Source organism: Dendrobates tinctorius, unplaced genomic scaffold (assembly GCF_039654945.1).
Source record: "Dendrobates tinctorius isolate UK_male_01 unplaced genomic scaffold, ASM3965494v1 ptg000043l, whole genome shotgun sequence".
Classification (NCBI taxonomy): Eukaryota; Metazoa; Chordata; class Amphibia; order Anura; family Dendrobatidae; genus Dendrobates; species Dendrobates tinctorius.
Window position 1 is genome coordinate 9,399,536 of NW_027361711.1, and position 20,456 is coordinate 9,419,991.

The window sequence follows — 20,456 nt, forward strand, 5'->3', positions numbered from 1 at the left end:
TCTCCTGTACGATACAGTTCATAAACTGCTCCAAGTAGGAAATTACTGAAGTACTGGCACAACACTGTCATTTTATTGATTTAGTCATTGAAAGTGTTAATTGCATGGTATTTTGCTCTCATATAACTTTTAATTGTTTTTAAGTGTACCTGGGTATAGTCTTAGTAGGTGTAATTGAGAATAACTCCTGTCATTGTACTTGTTACTTAAACGCATATTACATTATGTTGTCTTTGTGTATGTCTGCTGATTGTTGCTGTACCCCTCGTCCTGTGGATATCTCTCATCCACATTTCATTTGGCACTGTGAGCAGGGTACAGCATCACGATGGAGAATGCAATAGAGGATGGTAGTGCATTACAGACTCCAGGGTTGGCAGGACCATCTCTCCCAGTTGCTCTTCCGCCAACTCTAAATGCTCCGAGCCTGAGCTTGTCAGCAGGGTCTATAATGAGATAACTTGCAAAATTTGATGGCGATAACATGACAATCGAAGAATGAGCAGATCGTATGCAAAGTACATACAGACTGTACAACAAAGCGTGCAGGAGAAGGAGGTCTGGAAGCTTCAACGGAATCCATGTAGAACCAAATAAGTCGAGCCCAATCAGGAAAGCAGGTGGGTGCCTGTCCTGCTGGTGAGCACAGCAAACCATGAAAAAGAAAAGGGGTGGTGGCACATCACTATGTAATAAAATCCCAAAAACTTTATAGAGGCATGGGGAGCCATAATTAAAACATAGTGAACCTGACGCGTTTCAGGTGCATTGGATGCACTTTTACTCATAGGAACTCCAATGAGTAAAGATGCATCTAATGCACTCTGACATCACACTGCACACGGTAGAGATAGAAGCCCTGGAAACAGTGGTGCAGCGTACAGTGTCAACATGAAAAGCTCTAGAAGACATTTTAGCCATATTAGAGGAGGTTTGCGAAGAGAGAGGCCCGGCTGCTAGATTCTGGACAAGCTTCTTTAATCGGCGTCAACAAGAATACAAAAGCATCTCCCAGTATTTAAATCATTTACAGGGAATGTTACAGACCTGCCCAAACAGTGATAGGCTGTAGCCTCTGTTTCACACATTGAGTCACTAGCCTGAAAAGTTTGTTCAGGGACTGATGGATTCATCACTGAGATGAACATTGCGGGATCAGATACGGGTGAATGAGACACTTCAGTTTGCCCAGATTGCCGCAGAAGTTTTGGCTCATGAAGATGAGGATGAAATGGCTCCAGCACTAGAAAGGGAGTCCATTTTGAAAATCAGCAGTCAGGCTCCTTGGCTAAGATGAGGGCTGCAATCCAGGAACTGACCCAGCAAGTGGATCAGCTAAGAAAGTCTCACGCCCCAAACAAGTGGACCCGTCACCCCTACAGATGGATGTGGGAAGCCACCAAAGACTCTATGGAATAGAGGTGATTATTAAGCCCCAGAAGCCAACGGAAACCAGACAAGGACTCATGATTGCAAGTACTATGGAAACAGTGGTGGATGGATGAGTGGCCATCCGGTGTGCCAATGTGCATGATTCTCATGTCGTGTTTCGTGCAGGCGAAAAAGTTGCGGATTCGGACATGTATGGAGAAGAGACAGATTCCCAAAGTCCAAATGGCCCTGATTGCTGAGGAACAGGAACTGTGGACTGTGACTGTGTCTGAAACTTCGAGGACTGAGCTGACTCCGGAGTGGAAAGGCTGGAAGATCCTCAAAATAGTGCGACTGGACACCAGTCAGTTCTCATTCAAACAAATTCAGCTGATAGAAGACCTTTTATGGGAGTTTCAAGCTGCTTTATCCAGAAATTAAGATGATTTGGGATGTACAACTGGCACTGAACACGATATTCTGAAGGTAGACACACCCAAACCTGTACCAGGAAGTAAAATCCCTTCTATTACAGATGCTGAGTAGTGCGGGTGAGTCAGAGTTTATGGGCTGCACCAATAGTGCTCAACCGAAAGATGGACAGAAGCTTGAGATTCTGTGTTGAATAGTGTCACTGTTTGAGATGCTTACCCTTTTCCTAGAGTTGAAGAGTCCCTGATGGCGCTTTGACAGAGCAAGTATTTCTCCACCTTAGAACTGGCAAGGGGCCATTGGCAGGTTCCAGTGGCTGAAAGAGACAAGCCCAAGACAGCTTTCATTTTACCAATGGTCCTGTACGAGTTCAATAAAATGATAGAATGCCTTTAGGACTCAACAAATTACCTGGGACGTTTCAGAGGCTAATGGAGTACTGTCTTGGAGACCTGAATTTTTAATCCATCTTGATCAATCTTGACAATGTCATCATTCATGCACCTGTAGGGTGCTAGCAGAAATGCGGGATGCAGTGACAAGCAGGACGCAGAGCAAGAGTTAACGGGTTGTTTATAAAGAGTTATTATAACAGTGAATTCTCCATGCAGGGAGAGAGGGGTTGAGGGAATATAGGTGAACAAGGCATATACAGTAATAGAGCAATAGTAGAAGTTCAAATAACGGGTTAACTTATCAGTCTGTGGTTCCCGGACGGAGGAGGCTGGAAAATACCACAATGGCGCCATAAGTGACACGTGAAGTTCCCTAACTGGTTCCGGAGAAAGGTGAAGCACTGTCTCTTAATGGAGGCAATGTATTCCTGCCTTCCCACATGTAGTCTTGTGGTCCTGGAACAAGGTACTGCTCGAGTGGCTATCTGCGGCACTGCGTTAGTTGAATGAAGTCCCGAAGTGGAGCCCGTGGTCACGCTACCTGCTTCAGCGTGCAATGTTTGGTGAGTACTGTGTCGTGGGCCAGCAGAAGTCAGCAGTAAAGAACGGTTTGTTTTAGTCACGTCAGCGACAACAGGAGTGATGGTCTCTGGAGGTACAAAGTCTATGCGCGGGGATGAAAGAGTGCAAGGCGAGCTTGCTCGTTGGCGTCGGGCTGCAGAGAGGGAGTCAACCTTCTCCTGTTACACATGCTGTCTTCCCGCCAAAGGTCGTATGAGCCTGGATGGTGACTTTTGAGTCTCTGTTTGCTGCAGCTCAATGTCTGCTATCTTTGAATCTTTGAAGGACAGGGACAATAGATGTTTGCTAATATGTTGATTATCCATTGTATGACTCAATGTAGCTTGTGGACTTGCAAAACAGAGAAGGATGAACTATGCAGATTAATTAAATACTCAATGAGAGTTAAACTCATCCCACCTCCCCCCTGATCTCTAGATGATGACCTGAACCACAAATGTGGGTATAAAAAGGATTTTCCATCCTTCTGCAAAGAAAAACTCTTTACAAAACCACAGTCAGGAACACTCTACCAGACAGCTGCCATGACATTATGGCTCCATCAAGAGGGACACAGATTCTACAGAATGCCAGCTTAAGGATGACGGCCGTAGCTGGAAGAATACAGATCTGCTTCATTGACCATCATGGAATCCATGGAGATATTCAGAGAAGCCACGTTGGGATCATCTGGTCACCTGACTCCATGGATATGTTTGCTGAAGCCAGGATTGGGACCATCCGGTCAATTGGCTCCATGAAGACGTTCGGAATAGCCAAGTTGGGACCATCCGGTCACCTGGCCATGTGCCTCAATGGACTGTCAGCCTCCTAAGCTTGTCATTACCTCTTCTCTGTGGGTACCCGCTAAAAGAGGGGTGTCACTGGTGGGGGTAGTTAGCCCTGGAAGCCCCTAAGTCACAGCTGCTCTAATCCCGGTAAGTCAGCAGAAAGGTGAGACTGTTATTTTGCACCATCTTGGGTATTTTGCTGGGACTGTTCGATACATTATTGTCAGTTTGGTGGCTCAATAAAGTATTGCCACACTATTTTACCCTGGTGTTGTCTGAGTAGTATAGTGCCCATGGGAAAGGAGAGCAGGACTTGGTCTGGACTGACAATAAAAACATTGGCTCATCTGCAAAGTGTGAAGCTGAAGCTGGGGGCTCTGGAACAGAAAGTGGTCGCCAGAATGGCAAAGTTTAATTACTCCATCAAGTATCGTTCTGGCACAGACAATACTAATGTTGATGCTTTGTCTCAAGTCACCCATCCCGTTTCCTTTAGAGATGTGGATGAAGAAGAAGAGACAGAGATACTGGACTTGGGTCAAGTGAAACCCGTGGTCTCCATAGCCAAGACTAATGGAGTAACAGCAGGCCAGATGGTGTTGTTCAGCAGGACACCAGCCAAGATGGCCCATACCCAAGATGACAACCTTATACTTTGGATGATCAGGGGCTGGCTTCTAGAAGTGGAATGGCCTTCAGTGATGGCTTGGGCCGAATTATCCTCAGATGGCTTGAAGATTATGCATTAAAGGGAAAGACTCTGTGTTAAAGATGACGTAATGTACCGGATAGTGAATTTACCGTCAGAGAGAAAAAAGTAGCAAGTCATGATTCCTAGCAGCCTAGCTTGGAGTGTGGCTAAAGAGGGCCATGAAAAAAGAGCCCATTTCAGTCCAGAGAAAACTTACAAATGGATCCAACAACTTGTGTATTGTCCTCAGCTGGAGCAGATCGTGAGAGACGTTTGCCAGCAATGCTGTGCCGTTGTATTCGGCAAGCCAGGACCAGGTGTTAGACTTTTTCTATATTTTACCATAATACATTAAATCATTTTACATATCTTCACAAGGCAGTTTGGGCAACACTTCCACTTTCTAACACATAAGTTCCACTTTATGACAAAAATTGATCCATATTACTGGTTCGTTTGCATGGTAAATTTTTCTCATTTTTTTCAAGGTAATGTCAAGTATATAAAACTAGATGTGTATTTCCTGAAGGAAGTACAGATAGTGCTTTGAAATGGTGCCTGGGCTGCCCCTTTAAGAGAGACTTGCCTGCTGCCCCTGCAAGACTTTCAACTCAGGATCCGTTTTTAACTGTGGGTGCCTCTCAGGGGCCACTTTGGCCTCAGGGTCTGATTTGGTGGGTGGGGCCCCTCAGGATCCGATTTGGTGGCCTGGGCTCCTCAGGGCTTGAATTGGTGGCCGAGATCCCTCAGGGTCTGATTTTGTGGGTGTGGCCCCTCAGGGTCTGATTTTGTGGCCGGGGCCCCTCAGGGTCCGATTTTGTGGGTGGGGCCTCTCAGGGTCCAATTTTGTGGCTGGGGCCCCTCAGGGTCCGATTTTGTGGGTGGAGCCCCTCAGGGTCCGATTTTGTGGTTGGGGCCCCTCAGGGTCCGATTCTGTGGGTGGGGCCCCTCAGGGTTCGATTTTGTGGGTGTGGCCCCTCAGGGTCCGATTTTGTCGTCGGGGCCCCTCGGGGTCCAATTTTGTGGGTGGGGCCCCTCAGGGTCCGATTTTGTGGCCGGGGCCCCTCAGGGTCCGATTTTGTAGGTGTGGCCCCTCAGGGTCCAATTTTGGGGGTGGGGCCCCTCAGGCTGGTTTCAGATTTGCGCTTTTTACATGCAGCGCACGGCGCTGCTAAGCCCTGCCCCCTGCCCGCTCCCTGCCCGCCCCATCCGGTCATCGCTTCCTACTATCGCCCACGGCTGCATGCGAACTGCGCACCCTATCTTTAGCATAGGGTGCGCAGACCGTGCGCTGGCCGTGCATTAGTAGGAGTTTGGCGTGTGCTGCATACTTTTGAAGGTGTGCCGGCGTGTGCCGAACACTCCATGTTGCGCACGCCAAAATCCTACTAGAGCACGGCCAGCGCACGGTCTGCGCACTCTATGCTAAAGATAGGGCGCGCAGATCGCATGCAGCCATGTGCGATAGTAGGAAGCGATGACCGGATGGGGCGGGCAGGGAGCGGGCAGGGGGCGTGGCTTAGCGGCACCGTGCGCTGCCTGTAAAAAGCGCAAATCTGAAACCAGCCTCAGGGTCCGATTTTGTGGCTGGGGACCCTCAGGGTCTGATTTTGTGGCTGGGGCCCCTCAGGGTCTGATTTTGTGGGTGAGGCCCCTCAGGGTCCGAATTTGTGGCTGGGGCCCCTCAGAGTCTGATTTGGTGACCGGGGCCCCTCAGGGTCCAATTTTGTGGCCAGGGCCCCTCAGGGTCCGATTTTGTGGTTGGGGCTCCTCAGGGTCCGATTTTGTGGCCGGGGCCCCTCAGGGTCGGATTTTGTGGGTGGGGCCCCTCAGGGTCGGATTTTGTGGCCGGGGCCCCTCAGGGTCTGATTTTGTGGGTGGGGCCCCTTAGGGTCTGATTTTGTGGGCGGAGCCCCTCTGGGTCCAATTTGGTGGGCGGGGGCAACTCTGGGTCAGATTTGGTGGGCGGGGCCACTCTGGGTCCGATTTGGTGGGCGGGGAGGGGCCGCTCAGGGTCCGATTTGGTGGGCGGGGCCACTCTGGGTCCGATTTGGTGGTCGGGGCCACTCTGGGTACGATTTGGTGGGCGGGGCTACTCAGGGGCCGATTTGGTGGGCGGGGCCCCTCAGGGGCCGATTTGGTGGGCGGGGCCCCTCAAGGACCGATTTGGTGGGCGGGGCCCCTCAGGGTCCGATTTGGTGGGCGGGACCACTCTGGGTCCGATTTGGTGGGCGGGCCACTCTGGGTCTGATTTGGAGGCCAGCGTGTCTCAGCCTCCGATTTGTAGGCCAGGGTCGATCAGCCTGCGATTTGGAGGCCTGGGTGGCTTAGCCTCCGATTTGGAGGCCGGGGTCAATCAGCCTCCGATTTGGAGCCTGGGGTCACTCAGCTTTCGATTTGGCTCGCCGGTCCTTTAAGACTCATTTCTGTGCGCCGGCCCTTTTAGAATCACTTTGGCGCGTCGGCTCTTTAAGAGCCAGTTTGGCTCACTGGGCTTCTAAATCCACTTTGGTGCACATTCTCTCTCAGGGGCATGCGTCATGTGATGAAGCTAGATTTGCATTCGTGCTGTGGGTTTCGCTTTAAGAGCTGAAATTATCTGGCAGAAACTGTGTCCTGGGGGCGTCATGTGAAGTTCGTAGGCGTTGGCATAGTAACTGGGTCTGCCTGCGCATATCAATGAGCTTACTGCCATTTGAATCTCCTCAGGGCATGTTTTCCCTGTGGCAACATTTTCCCATTGAAATGCATTGAGACAGTGCATTCCAATGATGGGAAAAAAAATTTTCAAACGCAAATTGCGCAAAAACTACAAATCCGATTGACACGAAAAATACTTAGCACACCTCTCATGGACGCTGGCTTCGAAACGACACCTCAACGGAGTCTGTGCGTGTAGCGGTTCGGGCCACATTAATTGCGGAAATCAACTGAATAATAAGAAGTTAGCAGCGTTCAGATTACAAGATAGTAGTTTTTTCAAAGCACTACAAAAATGTTAAATGCTGACATTAGAATCAGTTAAGTATTTGTCTCTGTGTAACCAGAAAAATCTTGCTGACATTTTGCTTTTTTGCAGGAATTTTTTGATCAGTGGCCAGTTCTAATGGGTGAAGTGCCCCCTTATTCTGGACCAAGGACACCAGATGGCAGAGTAATCATTACCAGATTTATGTTTTTGCCTAGTTTTCATTGCTGTCCTGTAATTCTAAACCTCATAAATGTAAAATATTAAAATGATCACTTTGGAAAGTGAGATAGTAACATTAATAGCAGTAGCTTAATAAGGACAATACTTTTATGCAAGGGCAGTTTATAGATAATGATAAAATAGTTGTTGAGCTTGTAATTACTCTTTCAGGGTGCTACTTTGGAGGCTGAGACATAGGCTACCATGCAGTTTATGGTAAGGGACATACGTTATAGTATGGTTATGTATAGTTATGGTAAGGGATATAGGGGCAGCATGGTGGCTCGGTGGTTAGCGCTGCAGCTTTGCGGCGCTAGGGTTCCATCAAGGACAACATCTGCAGGGAGTTTGCATTTTCTCTCCATGTTTGTGTGAGTTTCCTCCGAGTACCGTGGTTTCTTCGTACATTTCAAAGACAAATTAACAAGGAATCTAGATTGTGGTGGCCAATAGGGACGGTGATTATAATGTCTATAAGGTGTTGTGAGTAAAATAAATAAATATAAGATGGCCCACAAGTAGTACTAATAAGATATGTCAGTGTTTTCCCACTATTGAAGCTCTTGCCCCCTACTTCAAAAGAGTCAAAAGAAGAGAAAATTGCACATATACCAGTTTGTCCCATTGTCTCAGTTGTAATGGAGCTCTGTTAGTGGTCACCTGGCAGCTCTAAACATGCCTATCATGGATAGGCTTATTACTGGCCACTCCATTTTCCTGATCCCAGAGGTTGTCCCTTCCTTCACCTTTTAACCACTGTACAGGTTTAAGGAAATACACAGACGCTCCTGGAATGAGGCACCGCGTTAGGTTGCTGGTTGGTGTTGCAGGCTGGCAGAATTTGTTAGGTCGCCAGGTCAGAACCAGGAGGGAAGAGAATGTACAAAATCAGGAGACATAAGTGTAGGCAGTAAAAGGGCCGAGTTTATAGCAAGAAACCTATAGCCAAAAAAAGGTAGCTGAGAAGCTGTAGCAAACCAGAGGAAGAACTCACTATATTTGGGAGCTAACACCAGTGAGCTGGGAGCTTTATTAGGGTATAATATTGCCCAATTGGCTGAAGCAGGGAGCTAATTATTCCACCTGGACAGCACACACACATACTGCCAGACTGGACTGCATGCACCCTATTCTCAGTGGTTGGACAGAGCCTGCACAGCTCATAGATCTTGCGACCTGGTGTCAGAAGCAGATGTCACAAGATCAGGTCCGGGATCAGATGTGACACTCATCTTATATTCCTTGATAAAGGGTGGAGCTTAGATCTTTAATTCAACTATGGTATGGCGTTTGCACACCCTAAAGTGGGGCCCTTATTAATACAGGGTGGGCCATTTATATTGATACACCTAAATAAATCTTTCTGTTTGTGGCACATTAGTATATGGGAGGGGGGACATTTTTCAAGATGGGTGGTGACCATGGTGGCCCTTTTGAAGTCGCCCATTTTGGATCCAATTTTATTTTTTTTCAATGGGAAGAGGGTCATGAGACACATCAAACTTATTGAGAATTTCACAAGAAATTTTATAAGTGGTCATAAACTTGTAAATAACTCATGAAAGAATAAAGTTGCATTAAAACCAAGCACACCATTGTTTTTCTTGTGAAATTCTCAATAAGTTTGATGATCCTCTTCCGATTGAAAAAAATAAAGTTGGATCCAAAATGGCCGACTTCAAAATGGCCGCCATGGTCACTACCCATCTTGAATAGTTTCCCCCTCCCATATACTAATGTGCCACAAACAGGAAGTAAATATCACCGACCATTGCCGTTTTACTTAGGTGTATCCATATAAATGACCCACCCTGTGCAATAATTTATATACAGTATATACCCTGTTAAAACAAGGGTTCCTTCTGTGGAGGACTTAGTCTTTATATGTATCATATAAATGGTCATTGATTTCCCTTGCGTCAGCCACAGCCAGAGAAATATAATTTTTACGAGACAAGCGCTTTAAAGTGATTTGTAACTTTTTCAGGTGACAAGCCCCCTATATGATTAAACCATCACTTAAAAACTAAAGACCCAAAAGCATGCAGTAAATCAGACTACAGGACAAGTCAGAAACAGACAAAACTAAGTACAAATATGATCATAAAATCTATGGAAGAAGATGATCATGCATATTTAGGGCCATGTTTCTGGCACAGGCGCAATATATAGTTCTGAAAATGTATTCAATTTACCACTGTTCATAGATCATTAGGTGAAATGCGCGTATAACCTATGTAGAATATAAAATTATGTAGCAAAATTCCTCTATTCCAGGGTCCATTTATAATTGAACACAAAGATATTAGACTATAAGCATTGGACATTGTGTACTAAATGTTATAAAGCCTTCATTTTAATTTGGAGTAAATCTTTAATTTTATAGTCAGTAGTTATTAGTTTATCATTGTGCAGAAGCTTTTTCAACCGCAATTGTTATTGGAGGATTAAAAAGGTATTAAAAAGTGTCTTTCATTTTTTTGACAACATTTTAATAATTTGTTTTGCTTTTTTTTGCAGGAAATATCATTTTATAAAGTCATTGATTATATATTGCATGGAAAGGAGGAAATTAAAGTTATTCCGTAAGTGTTAGCATGAGAGTAGCATCAATTTAATAATGACTAAAAAGTTTTACAGTCCAGCAGGAGTGGGCAACCTCATGACCTTTTACCCGGCCCCCAGGCATATTCCCGGGGACCTCAGTGCAGCTGTGTTTTGACGGCTGCCAGCCCTTTAGTTTTTTATTGTTCTATAAGCACGCGCACACAACGTTCACTACTGAAAGCTGAGGCACATGCAATGAAAGGTTGCGTCCTGACACCAGTTACACCATCAGGATGTACTTTGTAGGCGGAGGTATACGGCCCCTGAAGGATGATCTAATTATCCAAATGACCCTTGACCGAAAAAAATGTCCTCACTCCTGTTTTAATTTTATCCAACAGGCTTGAGTAGTAATTTAGTAGTAATTATTTAATACTTAATGAATACCATTGCCTATAGATATGCCAAGTGAAATATACAGTATTGCTGCACTGCAGGGGTGGGAAACCTTTTTTCTGACAAGGGCCATTTGGATATTTATATCATCCTTGGGGGACGTACAAACTTATCAACTGAAAAATGAACCTGTTATAATTGGTCAAGCATTTAATTAACTCACCAATAATGTGACGGCTGGAGCTGCTTCTCTTTGTTGAGGATGTGATGTTAGGGGGTATAGAATCATAGAATCATAGAGTTGGAAGGGACCTCCTGGGCCATCTGGTCCAACCCCCTGCTCAAAGCAGGATTCGCTAAATCATCCCAGACAGATGTCTGTCCAGCCTCTGTTTGAAGACTTCCATTGAAGGAGAACTCACCACTTCTCGTGGCAGCATGTTCCACTCATTGATCACTCTAACTGTCAAAAAGTTTTTTCTAATATCTAATCTGTGTCTCCTCCCATTCAGTTTCATCCCATTGCTTCTAGTCTTTCCTTGTACAAATGAGAATAAAGTTGATCCTTCTACAATGTGACAGCCCTTTAGATATTTGTAGACAGCTATTAAGTCTCCTCTCAGTCTTCTCTTTTGCAAACTAAACAATCCCAAATCCTGCAACCTTTCCTCATAAGACAGGGTTTGCAGTCCGGTCACCATTCTGGTTGCTCTTTTCTGAACTTGCTCCAGTTTGTTGATGTATAGATGATGTTGCTACTCTTAACTGCTTTTCCAGATCTGCATCTGACTGTGCGATGATAGGTTTTATAAAGAACTCGCAGCAGTAAGTCATACCGAACACAGGTGTATATTACGCTGCAGGTCTCCTCAGAGGGGGAAAGTCACTACTGCTCATGTAACATTTATAGAACTCAAGCAATGGGAAACACTGAGACTGCTGTATATAAATCACAAAGGAGACATCGAGGCTGTTGTATACACATCACATATGGGATACAGGGAGAGCTTTATACATCACATAGTAGACACCGAGACTACTGTATACACATTTCTATATACTTCACATAAGAGACACCAAGACAGACATATACATCACATAGAAAACATTGAGACTGTGGCATATACATCAAATCAGAGACACCGAGACTGCTGTATATGCAACACATAGGAGACACCAAGATTTATGTGTATATATCATACAGTAGAGACTGAGACTGCTGTGTACATTACATAGTTGACATTGAGTATGTTGTATATACATTTATACATCACATAGGAGATACACTTGGGGTGGAGTATATACATCACAAGAGACATGGTGGATGCAGTAAATACATCACTGAAGTAATGGAGCTGCAGTATATGTATCAAGGGAGATGGGGCTGCGATATATTCATCACAGGAGAAATGGAGCTGTAACATGTAAATCACAGGAGACATAGGGCTAAAACATATTATTATTATTATTATTATTATTATTATTATTTTTTTTTTTTATTATTATTATTATAGTGCCATTTATTTCATAGCGCTTTACATGTGAAAAAGGGGTATGCATAATAAAAACAATTTAAATAATCTTGAACAAAATGAGTCACCAACTGGTACGGGAGGAGAGAGGACCCTGCTCGCGAGGTTTCACAATCTGCAAAGGATGGGTGAGGATACAGTAGTTGAGGGTGGAGTGGTCACGCATCAGCTTGCTAGAACAAGGTTTACTGCAGATTGTAGTCATATACATCACTGGAGACATGATGCTGCCAATATACATCACAGGAGACATGGAGCTGCAGCATATGCATCACAAAGACATGGGGCTGTGATACATACATCATAGAAGACATGGGGCTACGTTATATACATTATGGGAGATATGGTACTGCTTTATAGACATTACAGGAGATATCACATGCTAATTCCACCCAAAAAGTATGTCATGATGCTGGCACTGGCCAGCGTGACAAAGTAATCTTTCAATATACAAGCTCCAGCATTCAGTAGTGAATGTAGCATGTCTGTGCTTGCAGAGTAAGAAAAATATTATAGGGCTGGCAGTCATCAAAGTACGGTTGCTGGCCTGAGCCCTGCGATCACTGGAAATCTGCCCGGGGACAGCAGAAAAGGTCATTGTTTATGGCCTGTAGGCCTGAAGTTCCCAACCCCTGATATAACCTACAGTGGGGAAAATAAGTATTTGATATACTGCCGATATTGCAAGTTTTCCCACCTACAAAGAATGAAGAAGTCTGTAATATTTATTGTAGGTACACTTTAACTGTGAGAGACAGAATCTTAAAAAAAATACAGAAACTCATATTGTATGATTTTTACATAATTAATTTGCATTTTATTGCATGAAATAAGTATTTGATACAAAAGAAAAACAGAACTTAATATTTGGTACAGAAATCTTTGTTTGCAATTACAGAGGTCAGACGTTTCCTGTAGTTCTTGACCAAGATTGCACACCCTACAGCAGGGAGTTTGGCCAGCTCCTCCATACAGATCCTCTCCAGATCTTTCATGTTCCGGGGCTGTTGCTGGACAATATTGAGTTTCAGCTCCCTTCAAATATTTTCTATTGAATTCAGGTCTGGAGACTTGTTAGGCCACTTCAGGACCTTGAAATGCTTCTTACGGAGCCATTCTTTTGTTGCCCTGGCTGCGTGTTTCGGGTCACTGTCATTCTGGAAGACCTAGCCATGACCCATCTTCAATGCTTTTAGTGAGGGAAAGCGATTGTTGGCCAAAATCTTGCGATTTTCAACAGGCCTGACGGTGCAGTCGTTCTGTCCCTTTTGCAGAACAGCATCCTGAAAGTATGGTGTTTCCCCACCATGATTCACTGTTGGGACAGTGTTCTTGAGGTTATACTCCTCCTTTCTCACCCTCCAAACACGGTGAGTAGAATTGATACCAAAAAGTTCTATTTTGGTCTCATCTGTTCATAAAACTTTCTCCCATGCCTCATCTAGACCATCAAGATGGTCATTGGTGACCTTCTAATGGGCCTGGACATGTGATGGTGTGAGCAGAGGGACCTAACGTGCCCTGCATTATTTTAATCCATGATGGCGCAGGGTGTTACTAATGGTAATGTTTGAGACTGTGGTCCCAGCCCTATTCAGGTCATTGACCAGGTCCTCCCATGTAGTTCTGGGCTGATTCCTGACCTTTCTCAGAATCATCCTTACTTCACAAAGTGAGATCTTGCATGGAGCCCCAGACCGAGGAAGATTGACAGTCATCTTGTTTCTTCCATTTTCTAATAATTGTGCCACCAGTTATTGTCTTCTCACCAAGTTGCTTGCCTATTGTCCTGTAGCCCATTCCAGCCTTGCGCAGGTCTACAGTTTAGTCCCTGGTGCCCTTAGACAGCTCTTTGGTCTTGGCCATAGTGGAGAGGTTGGAGTGAAAATGATTGAGTGTGTGGACAGGTGTCTTTTATACAGGTAACGAGTTCAAACAGGTGCAATTAATACAGGTAATTAGTGCAGAGTAGGAGGCCTTCTTAAACAAAAACTAACAGGTCTGTGAGAGCAAGAAGTGTTGCTGGTTTGTGGGTAATCAGATACTTATTTCATGCAATTAAATTATTTAAAAATCATACAATGTATATGAAGCGCCCCAGGGGCCGTGGATTACTCGGTACGGGCCAGTTGTCTTAAAGGGATGTGTCACGATGACAGTGACCCGGTCCGTGGCTCCAATCGTTCATGTAAAAGAGGTGGAATGAATAAGAATAAAGTTTGTGTGAATAAGATTGTGGCGCCACCTGTGGTATCTGGTCAGAGGTGACCAGCGCTGCACTGCAGATCTTCAGGGACAGATGGTATGAGGCAGCTGAGGTGTAATAGCTCTCCACAGGCAGAGCTGTAGTCCCAGGGCAGTTGAGAAGAATTTAGAGATGGTGGTTGTTCTGGTCTCACTAAAGGAAGCAGAATTGATGTAGCTTATACAGGCAGTTAAACAGCTATACCAGGGTCCAATAAGGAGACTGTAGGTTGAATCTGTGCTTTATTGAACGTGATGGTATATTGGCGCAGTGAAACTACAAGCAAAACATATATATATACACTCAGTCAGTACGGGGTACATAGGAATACATATATCCATAATAAATCAACATCTGCACTACTAGCTGAGCATAGGAGAACTAACTAAGCAGGGTAGTATGAGACAGGAATTGGATACAGGAAACATAAATACATACCAGCGATGCTGTCACAAGGGGAGAAGAGAAATGAGATGCTTCTTGAATGCAGACAGAAGAAAAATGGTGGACTGGAGGGAAAATGGGGGCTGAACTAACCATAATCCTTTGCAAAAGCTTACCAGAATGCATTGCTACCTTACCAGAATGCATTGCAAACGGAGGAAATGGCAAAATGAAAGTAAAACCCACAAAAACACTGCGGTTATGACTCTGGTCACTAGATGGAGCCAGATAACACTGTAAGCATTGACAAGCAGAATAATAGGGACTGTGAATTAAATGTCTGAGACAGAACAGTGGTGTAGTGCGGAGTAAAGGATGCAGCAGTGCTGGGTTGATGACGCAGGAAGAAGGCAGATGACACAGTGGAATGCAGTTCCAAGACTTTACTTACAATTCTGGTGCACACAGTTACCCGCCTCAGTGCTGTGTTCTTCAGGTGAGGGGTCCAGCCAATTCCCAGGCAAGATGAAGTACCCCCTTCCAGCACTCCCTGTCAGTATATACCTTTCCTGGCCATCTCCACAATGCTGCTTTCCACTTTCCTTCCTTCCCAGCACCTCACAGTCAGTGTCCCAGACCAGCAGCTGCGGATCCTGTCAGACAACATGTACAATCCGTTTCTTTGATCCTATGTAGCTGCCTTTCTGGTGAGAATAACTGTGGTAAATTGCTGTGGCCAATAAAGTGACCACGGCTGTCAGTTGGCGAGATGAGTTCGATGTACACTCCACTAGGCTAGGGGCTGAAACCCTTTTGCGACCTGGTTTCTTCCTCCACCTGACGTCAGTCAGCATGGAATGAGACCCAAGGGGAGCGCGTTTTATCCGTGCCTCTGGAAGAACCCCTTTCCTATCCAGGGAGCTTTCTTTTATAGCCAATCGGTCCAGCAACTCCTACTTCCAGGAGCTGCTCCAAACACGTCTTGTCACTTTCCCTCCCTCTGAGGGAACTCTCCTCACATCCTACAATTCTCCCTCTCTCCACCTAAGCTCTGCCCACCTCCCAACACCCTTCGTGTACCAAGCAGGGGCCATAAAGGGTGCTCTGCTATTCTACGTGTGTGTGGGATGCGGGTGTGGAATCTTACCTGGTCGTGGGATACCACACGTCTGGATGATGTGCAGTACCTCTGTGGCGACTGAACCCTCAGGGGCACCACATATATAATGTGATTTTCTATTTTTTATCTTTAGCTTTTGTCTTTCACAGTTGAAGTGTACCTAAGATAAAAAATTACAGACCTTTCCATTCTTTATAGGTGGGAAAACTTACAAAACTCGCAGTGTATCAAATATTTATTTTCCCCAGTGTAGTAATGAATTCTGAGTTAATGTAGAGAGGGGCTACAAAGAGCATTTCTAGCTTTGTAGGATCTTTCCTTTCCTGCATTACACATAAAACTCATTGATTTGAATGGGGATTGATGCTTTCTTTTACCTGGGATGGCGCTGTAGGAAAATCAAACAATTTTCCTCAAAGACTATTGCTAAGGTTTCCAACAGGGTGGTCACTTTGTGATCAGCTTATATCCAAGGGACCCTTCTATCAAGTAAAGATTGTCCAAAGCAGTGAACCCTTAGTTTCCCATTTAATCAGAGATAATGTGTTAGTTTCAAAGTAGGTAATGTGTAAGTCAAGGCTGTGTGATTTTACCATGGGAGAAGCAAAGCTCAGAGAAGATAGTAAATAGTGTGGGAGTAATTATTAACAACTATTGTTGACTATAAAAAGCAGCCCTGAGGAAGGTACTCCATATGCACATTTGTACCTATGCCCCTCATCAGCGAAAAGTCTCACATCCCAACCTACGTGTACACCTCATTGATCCTTCAACTTTAGTATGCCCGAATGATCACCAAAATCAGTTTGGATCAATTATAAAGAAGCACTGCCAGAAAAAAAATATGCATTAGATGATGCATTTTTGCTAGAATGAAACATTTTTGGGTATAGTAATTTTGAACCAACTTAAGGTTGTTAAGGTGTTATTCTCAAGTACTTTAATAGTCAAGGTTGTAAAAACTGTAAAAACAAGCTACTTTCCAATACACTTTCTACTAAACATCCTCTCTCTGTAAAATTTTATTTTTACTGCTCATATCTATGGTCGGTCAGCAGTTGCCATTGGCTTGGATCGAGCACTTACAAGCTTTTGCAATAGATCTAGTCAGCTTCAGAGCCCCTGTGCTCCTTCGATGCAGCAGAAGCAAAGCTGGCTTTGCTTGCAAGATCATAAGGTGCATATTCGGGCCAGCGATTCAATAATGCCACTGGACTAATCTGTAATCTGCTAATCATTCAGGAGAGCCTATGTCATGTAGGAAACCATGAGACTTGGGAGAGGTGCGTTACTGAAAGCGATCATGAGACAACCTCTTGTATAAACAGTTCATTATTGTTTGCATAGAGGAAACCTCTTGCTACCTGGCGTTATAGAAATGGTTTCAAGTTAGTAGAATGTAATCTTGAGTGTAAGAATCTTCACCTCATAAATGTCTACTTCAATCACTGTCATCAAATTAAGAATAAACTGAAGGATTCCTAATTCCAAACCCTACTCTCCAGATTATTAATATAGTTGCCAGGAGGGCCATTTAATTGGGTAGAACTGTTCATATTAATACATAGAAACAAATTAGAAATTAAGCTATTTCATTACCATTTTATTATTTGTAATTAGAGGGACACACTACAATAGCGCTACAGCTTAATATTATGTTTTAACAGGAACCCGCCTGCAGATCATTGGGCTTTGTCAAGTAAACTTCCCTCATATGTTGCAGAAAATGGTCTTGTAAGTATAATGTACATTGCACATATGAGTTTAATAAATCTTCTAGCAGAGCAGACTAAAAATAAACTAAAGAGACTAATTAATAAAGATCCAAAAGAGTGACATCATAAGAAAAGGTTGCCACTAGGGGTTAAATGGTTTCTTTGGACTTTACACATAAATTAATCAAACTGGGGGACATATGCATGAGTTTACTCTACATATATATTGTTCAGTGATTCACGTAGTTTACAGTGCAATCAACATGTCCACATTATTAGGATAGGATTCACTTGAATTTCAAAACTTGTTCCTGTGACACCAGTCACTTCTCATGGCCAGGGAGTCCAAGATCAGAAGCCAGGAGGTTACGTCATAAACAGAAGGAAGAGACAGAAGCGTAGTCAGGTAATGTTCCGAGGTCAGAATACAAGGAGGATACTGGATCAGAGCAGAAGGGGTTACATAGACGGATGGTCAGACAACAAAAGCATATGGAACTCAAGGCACAGAGAGAACAAACCTCACTAGCTGAATATACTTCTGGCAGAGGTCTAGGAGAAACAGCTGAGTTAAGTAGCATGGCAATTACCTGGGATAATGAACAGCCAGCGCCTCCCAGTCTCAGATTGGATGGTCGAGCTGTCAATCAACACACTGACAGCTCAGCATGCCCCTGTACCAGAATGCATGACTGAGCTGTCAATAACTGCATCCGAGACACACTTGGGGGTGGAATCATGACAGTTCCATCATATAATTAAAGCGAACCTGTCACCTCCAAACATGCTATTTACCTGTAAAGTGTAATTTGCAGTCAAATAACATTTAAGTCATATCTGGCAAGCTTACTGGAACAGCGGCTACAGGGAGAAAACTAAATTATATTCTCCCTGCAGTTGTTCACTTAAATCATTAGGGTAGAGTAAGGAGCTGTAACATTCAATGCTTATTACACAGTGAAAGTACTGTCACCACTCCCCCTGCATTTAGATTGACAGCCTGCTCTGTGCACACATGCAGCACACACACTGGAGAGCAGGTTGTCAATCACTATGTAGGGAAATGATGAAAGCACACACAGTATAGTGAGCGGTGACTGTACCTGCTCTATCCACCTCACTGATGACTCGAAGTTAGTGGCTTCAGAGAGAATTCAATTTAATTTTCTCCCTGTAGTTAGTGTTCCAATAAACCAACCAGTCATCCTTTAAAGAGGACTTGCTAAAAAATTAGTTAAATACCTTGGAAAAATCTGAGCTTTCTTGATGCTGATTTTTTTTGCGCTGCATAACTCAATTGTAGAGGTATTCACATTTGTTTTTCAGTGCAGTAGGTGAAATCTCTGCTTGTAGTTCAACTGGATGTTTCTTCAGAGTTTTCTCTGGGGTCATGCACCTTCTCCTCTCATCCCAGACTCTGCCAATCACAACTCAACAGCTGATCTAGTGGTCTGGCAGCCTCAGAGTCTTCTTTTGGGGATGTAAGCTATAATCCCTCCCTCACAGCTCAGCAGCAATTGAGACCGTGAGATCGATAAATCAGCTGCTGAGCTGTGATTGGCAGCACATAAGAAGGATGATTTCAAAGCACACAGTTGGCAGTTGCAAAGAGGGAGCAGGAGTTGCTAGGCGGTAACAAATACTGATCTGCTTTGCTGTGAATCGAGGAGGTTGAATTTGCCCTGTAACTGAGAATAATATACTGGCCCCAGTTACAAAAGAATCAAATATAAAAAAAAAATAAATAAAACCGTTTTCTGCTATAGGAATATAATTGATATAAAAACAACAACATAATTTAAAATTTATTTTAGAGGTCCTAAGAAAAAATGTAAAATAAATATGAAAAGCAGACCCATATATTTCCTTTGTTTTCTTTATAATTTCCTTTGATATTAGAAAAAAAATAAAATTACATAAAAATTACGACCCAAGTATCATAAAAAAGAGGCAAACATTATTTGAATTTCCAAATAAGAAAAAATGTAAAGCTCTTAAAATGGCATGTATGAAAAAAAATGTTTTTGGCCATGAAGATGAGGAAAATGACATTGTCTGGAACTGGTTAACTTTTTGTGGTGAAATGAGTTGAATAGCTGTTAACCTATTCATTGTAATCATATTTCTGTTTTCAAAATGTCTTTCCAAATTATGAATTTGCTTCTTTTAGATTTGCAACATTATGAACACGGCTGCTGATGAATACTTTGAGTTTCAGGTGAGGACTTGAGAGACTGAAGAGTGAGACATGACTTCAGGATGTGTGACTATAGGCCCCTTTGACAGTTCAAGAACCCAATCCTTTTTGAATCCCCTTATCTGATAATTGATAAATAAAAATATACCACACTGCGTGACGTTGGATATAAAGGCCATTGCAGCCTCTTTTATTCACTAAACAACAACTAAAACACTAGCAAAACATCCAAAAAAGGAGACGGGGGGAATTGAAGGTTCAATGCCATTTCCATGAACTGCAACAAACAGCTACTCCACGCCAACGCCAGCTGCACAGCAGCAGCTCAGGGGCACCCAGCTGCATGTTGCCCGTAGAAAGTTGTCCTACTGAGACCTAGCCCAAAAGTGACCTGCTTACTATTTTGTAAGAACCTGGAAAACATGTAGGGAGTCACTCATCCCTGCACAGGACTTCCCCATTCTTCAGTGCAACCAACCACCTTCAAACCCCCCTCCTGTTACGCCAACTGCTGTGACAGTTTTAAATCACATTAATTATATAATAAAAGATAAAACAGGAAAACTAATAGGGCGGGCAGGACTTTCCGGATACCAGGTCACCAGAAAAATGGACATCCCACTGGAGCATCTCCCCTTTTACAATCCATATAGGAGACTCCCATCAGCCTTTTAGGTAAGCCCTTCAGACCTAACTGCTCCTATACCCCTCCACTAAAACTCCCACTCAAATTCCCACTCCTGTACGTTAACCCCTAACTACCCACTCTTCAAGCCTAGCAGCCATTCCGAGTCATGCGGCCCTCCCATAAGCTCCCTTGTTTAGGGGGTGCAGTCCGGGCCATACTTACTTTTTGAATATTTCTTTTAAAATTACCTTCACATGCTTC

At 43.9% G+C, this 20,456-nt stretch overlaps 1 protein-coding gene across 2 annotated transcripts in view; it reads left to right on the top strand.

The window, feature by feature from the left end:
- PDE6A (phosphodiesterase 6A) overlaps positions 1-20,456 on the top strand; it is a 268,275-nt gene that overhangs the window by 150,263 nt on the left and 97,556 nt on the right. For both annotated transcript variants that reach the window (XM_073575291.1, XM_073575292.1), the window contains exons 5-8: positions 7,321-7,395; positions 9,952-10,016; positions 17,323-17,389; positions 19,541-19,588. In XM_073575291.1, the coding sequence (XP_073431392.1) occupies positions 7,321-7,395; positions 9,952-10,016; positions 17,323-17,389; positions 19,541-19,588 (255 nt within the window). The remainder of the gene's footprint in view (positions 1-7,320; positions 7,396-9,951; positions 10,017-17,322; positions 17,390-19,540; positions 19,589-20,456) is intronic.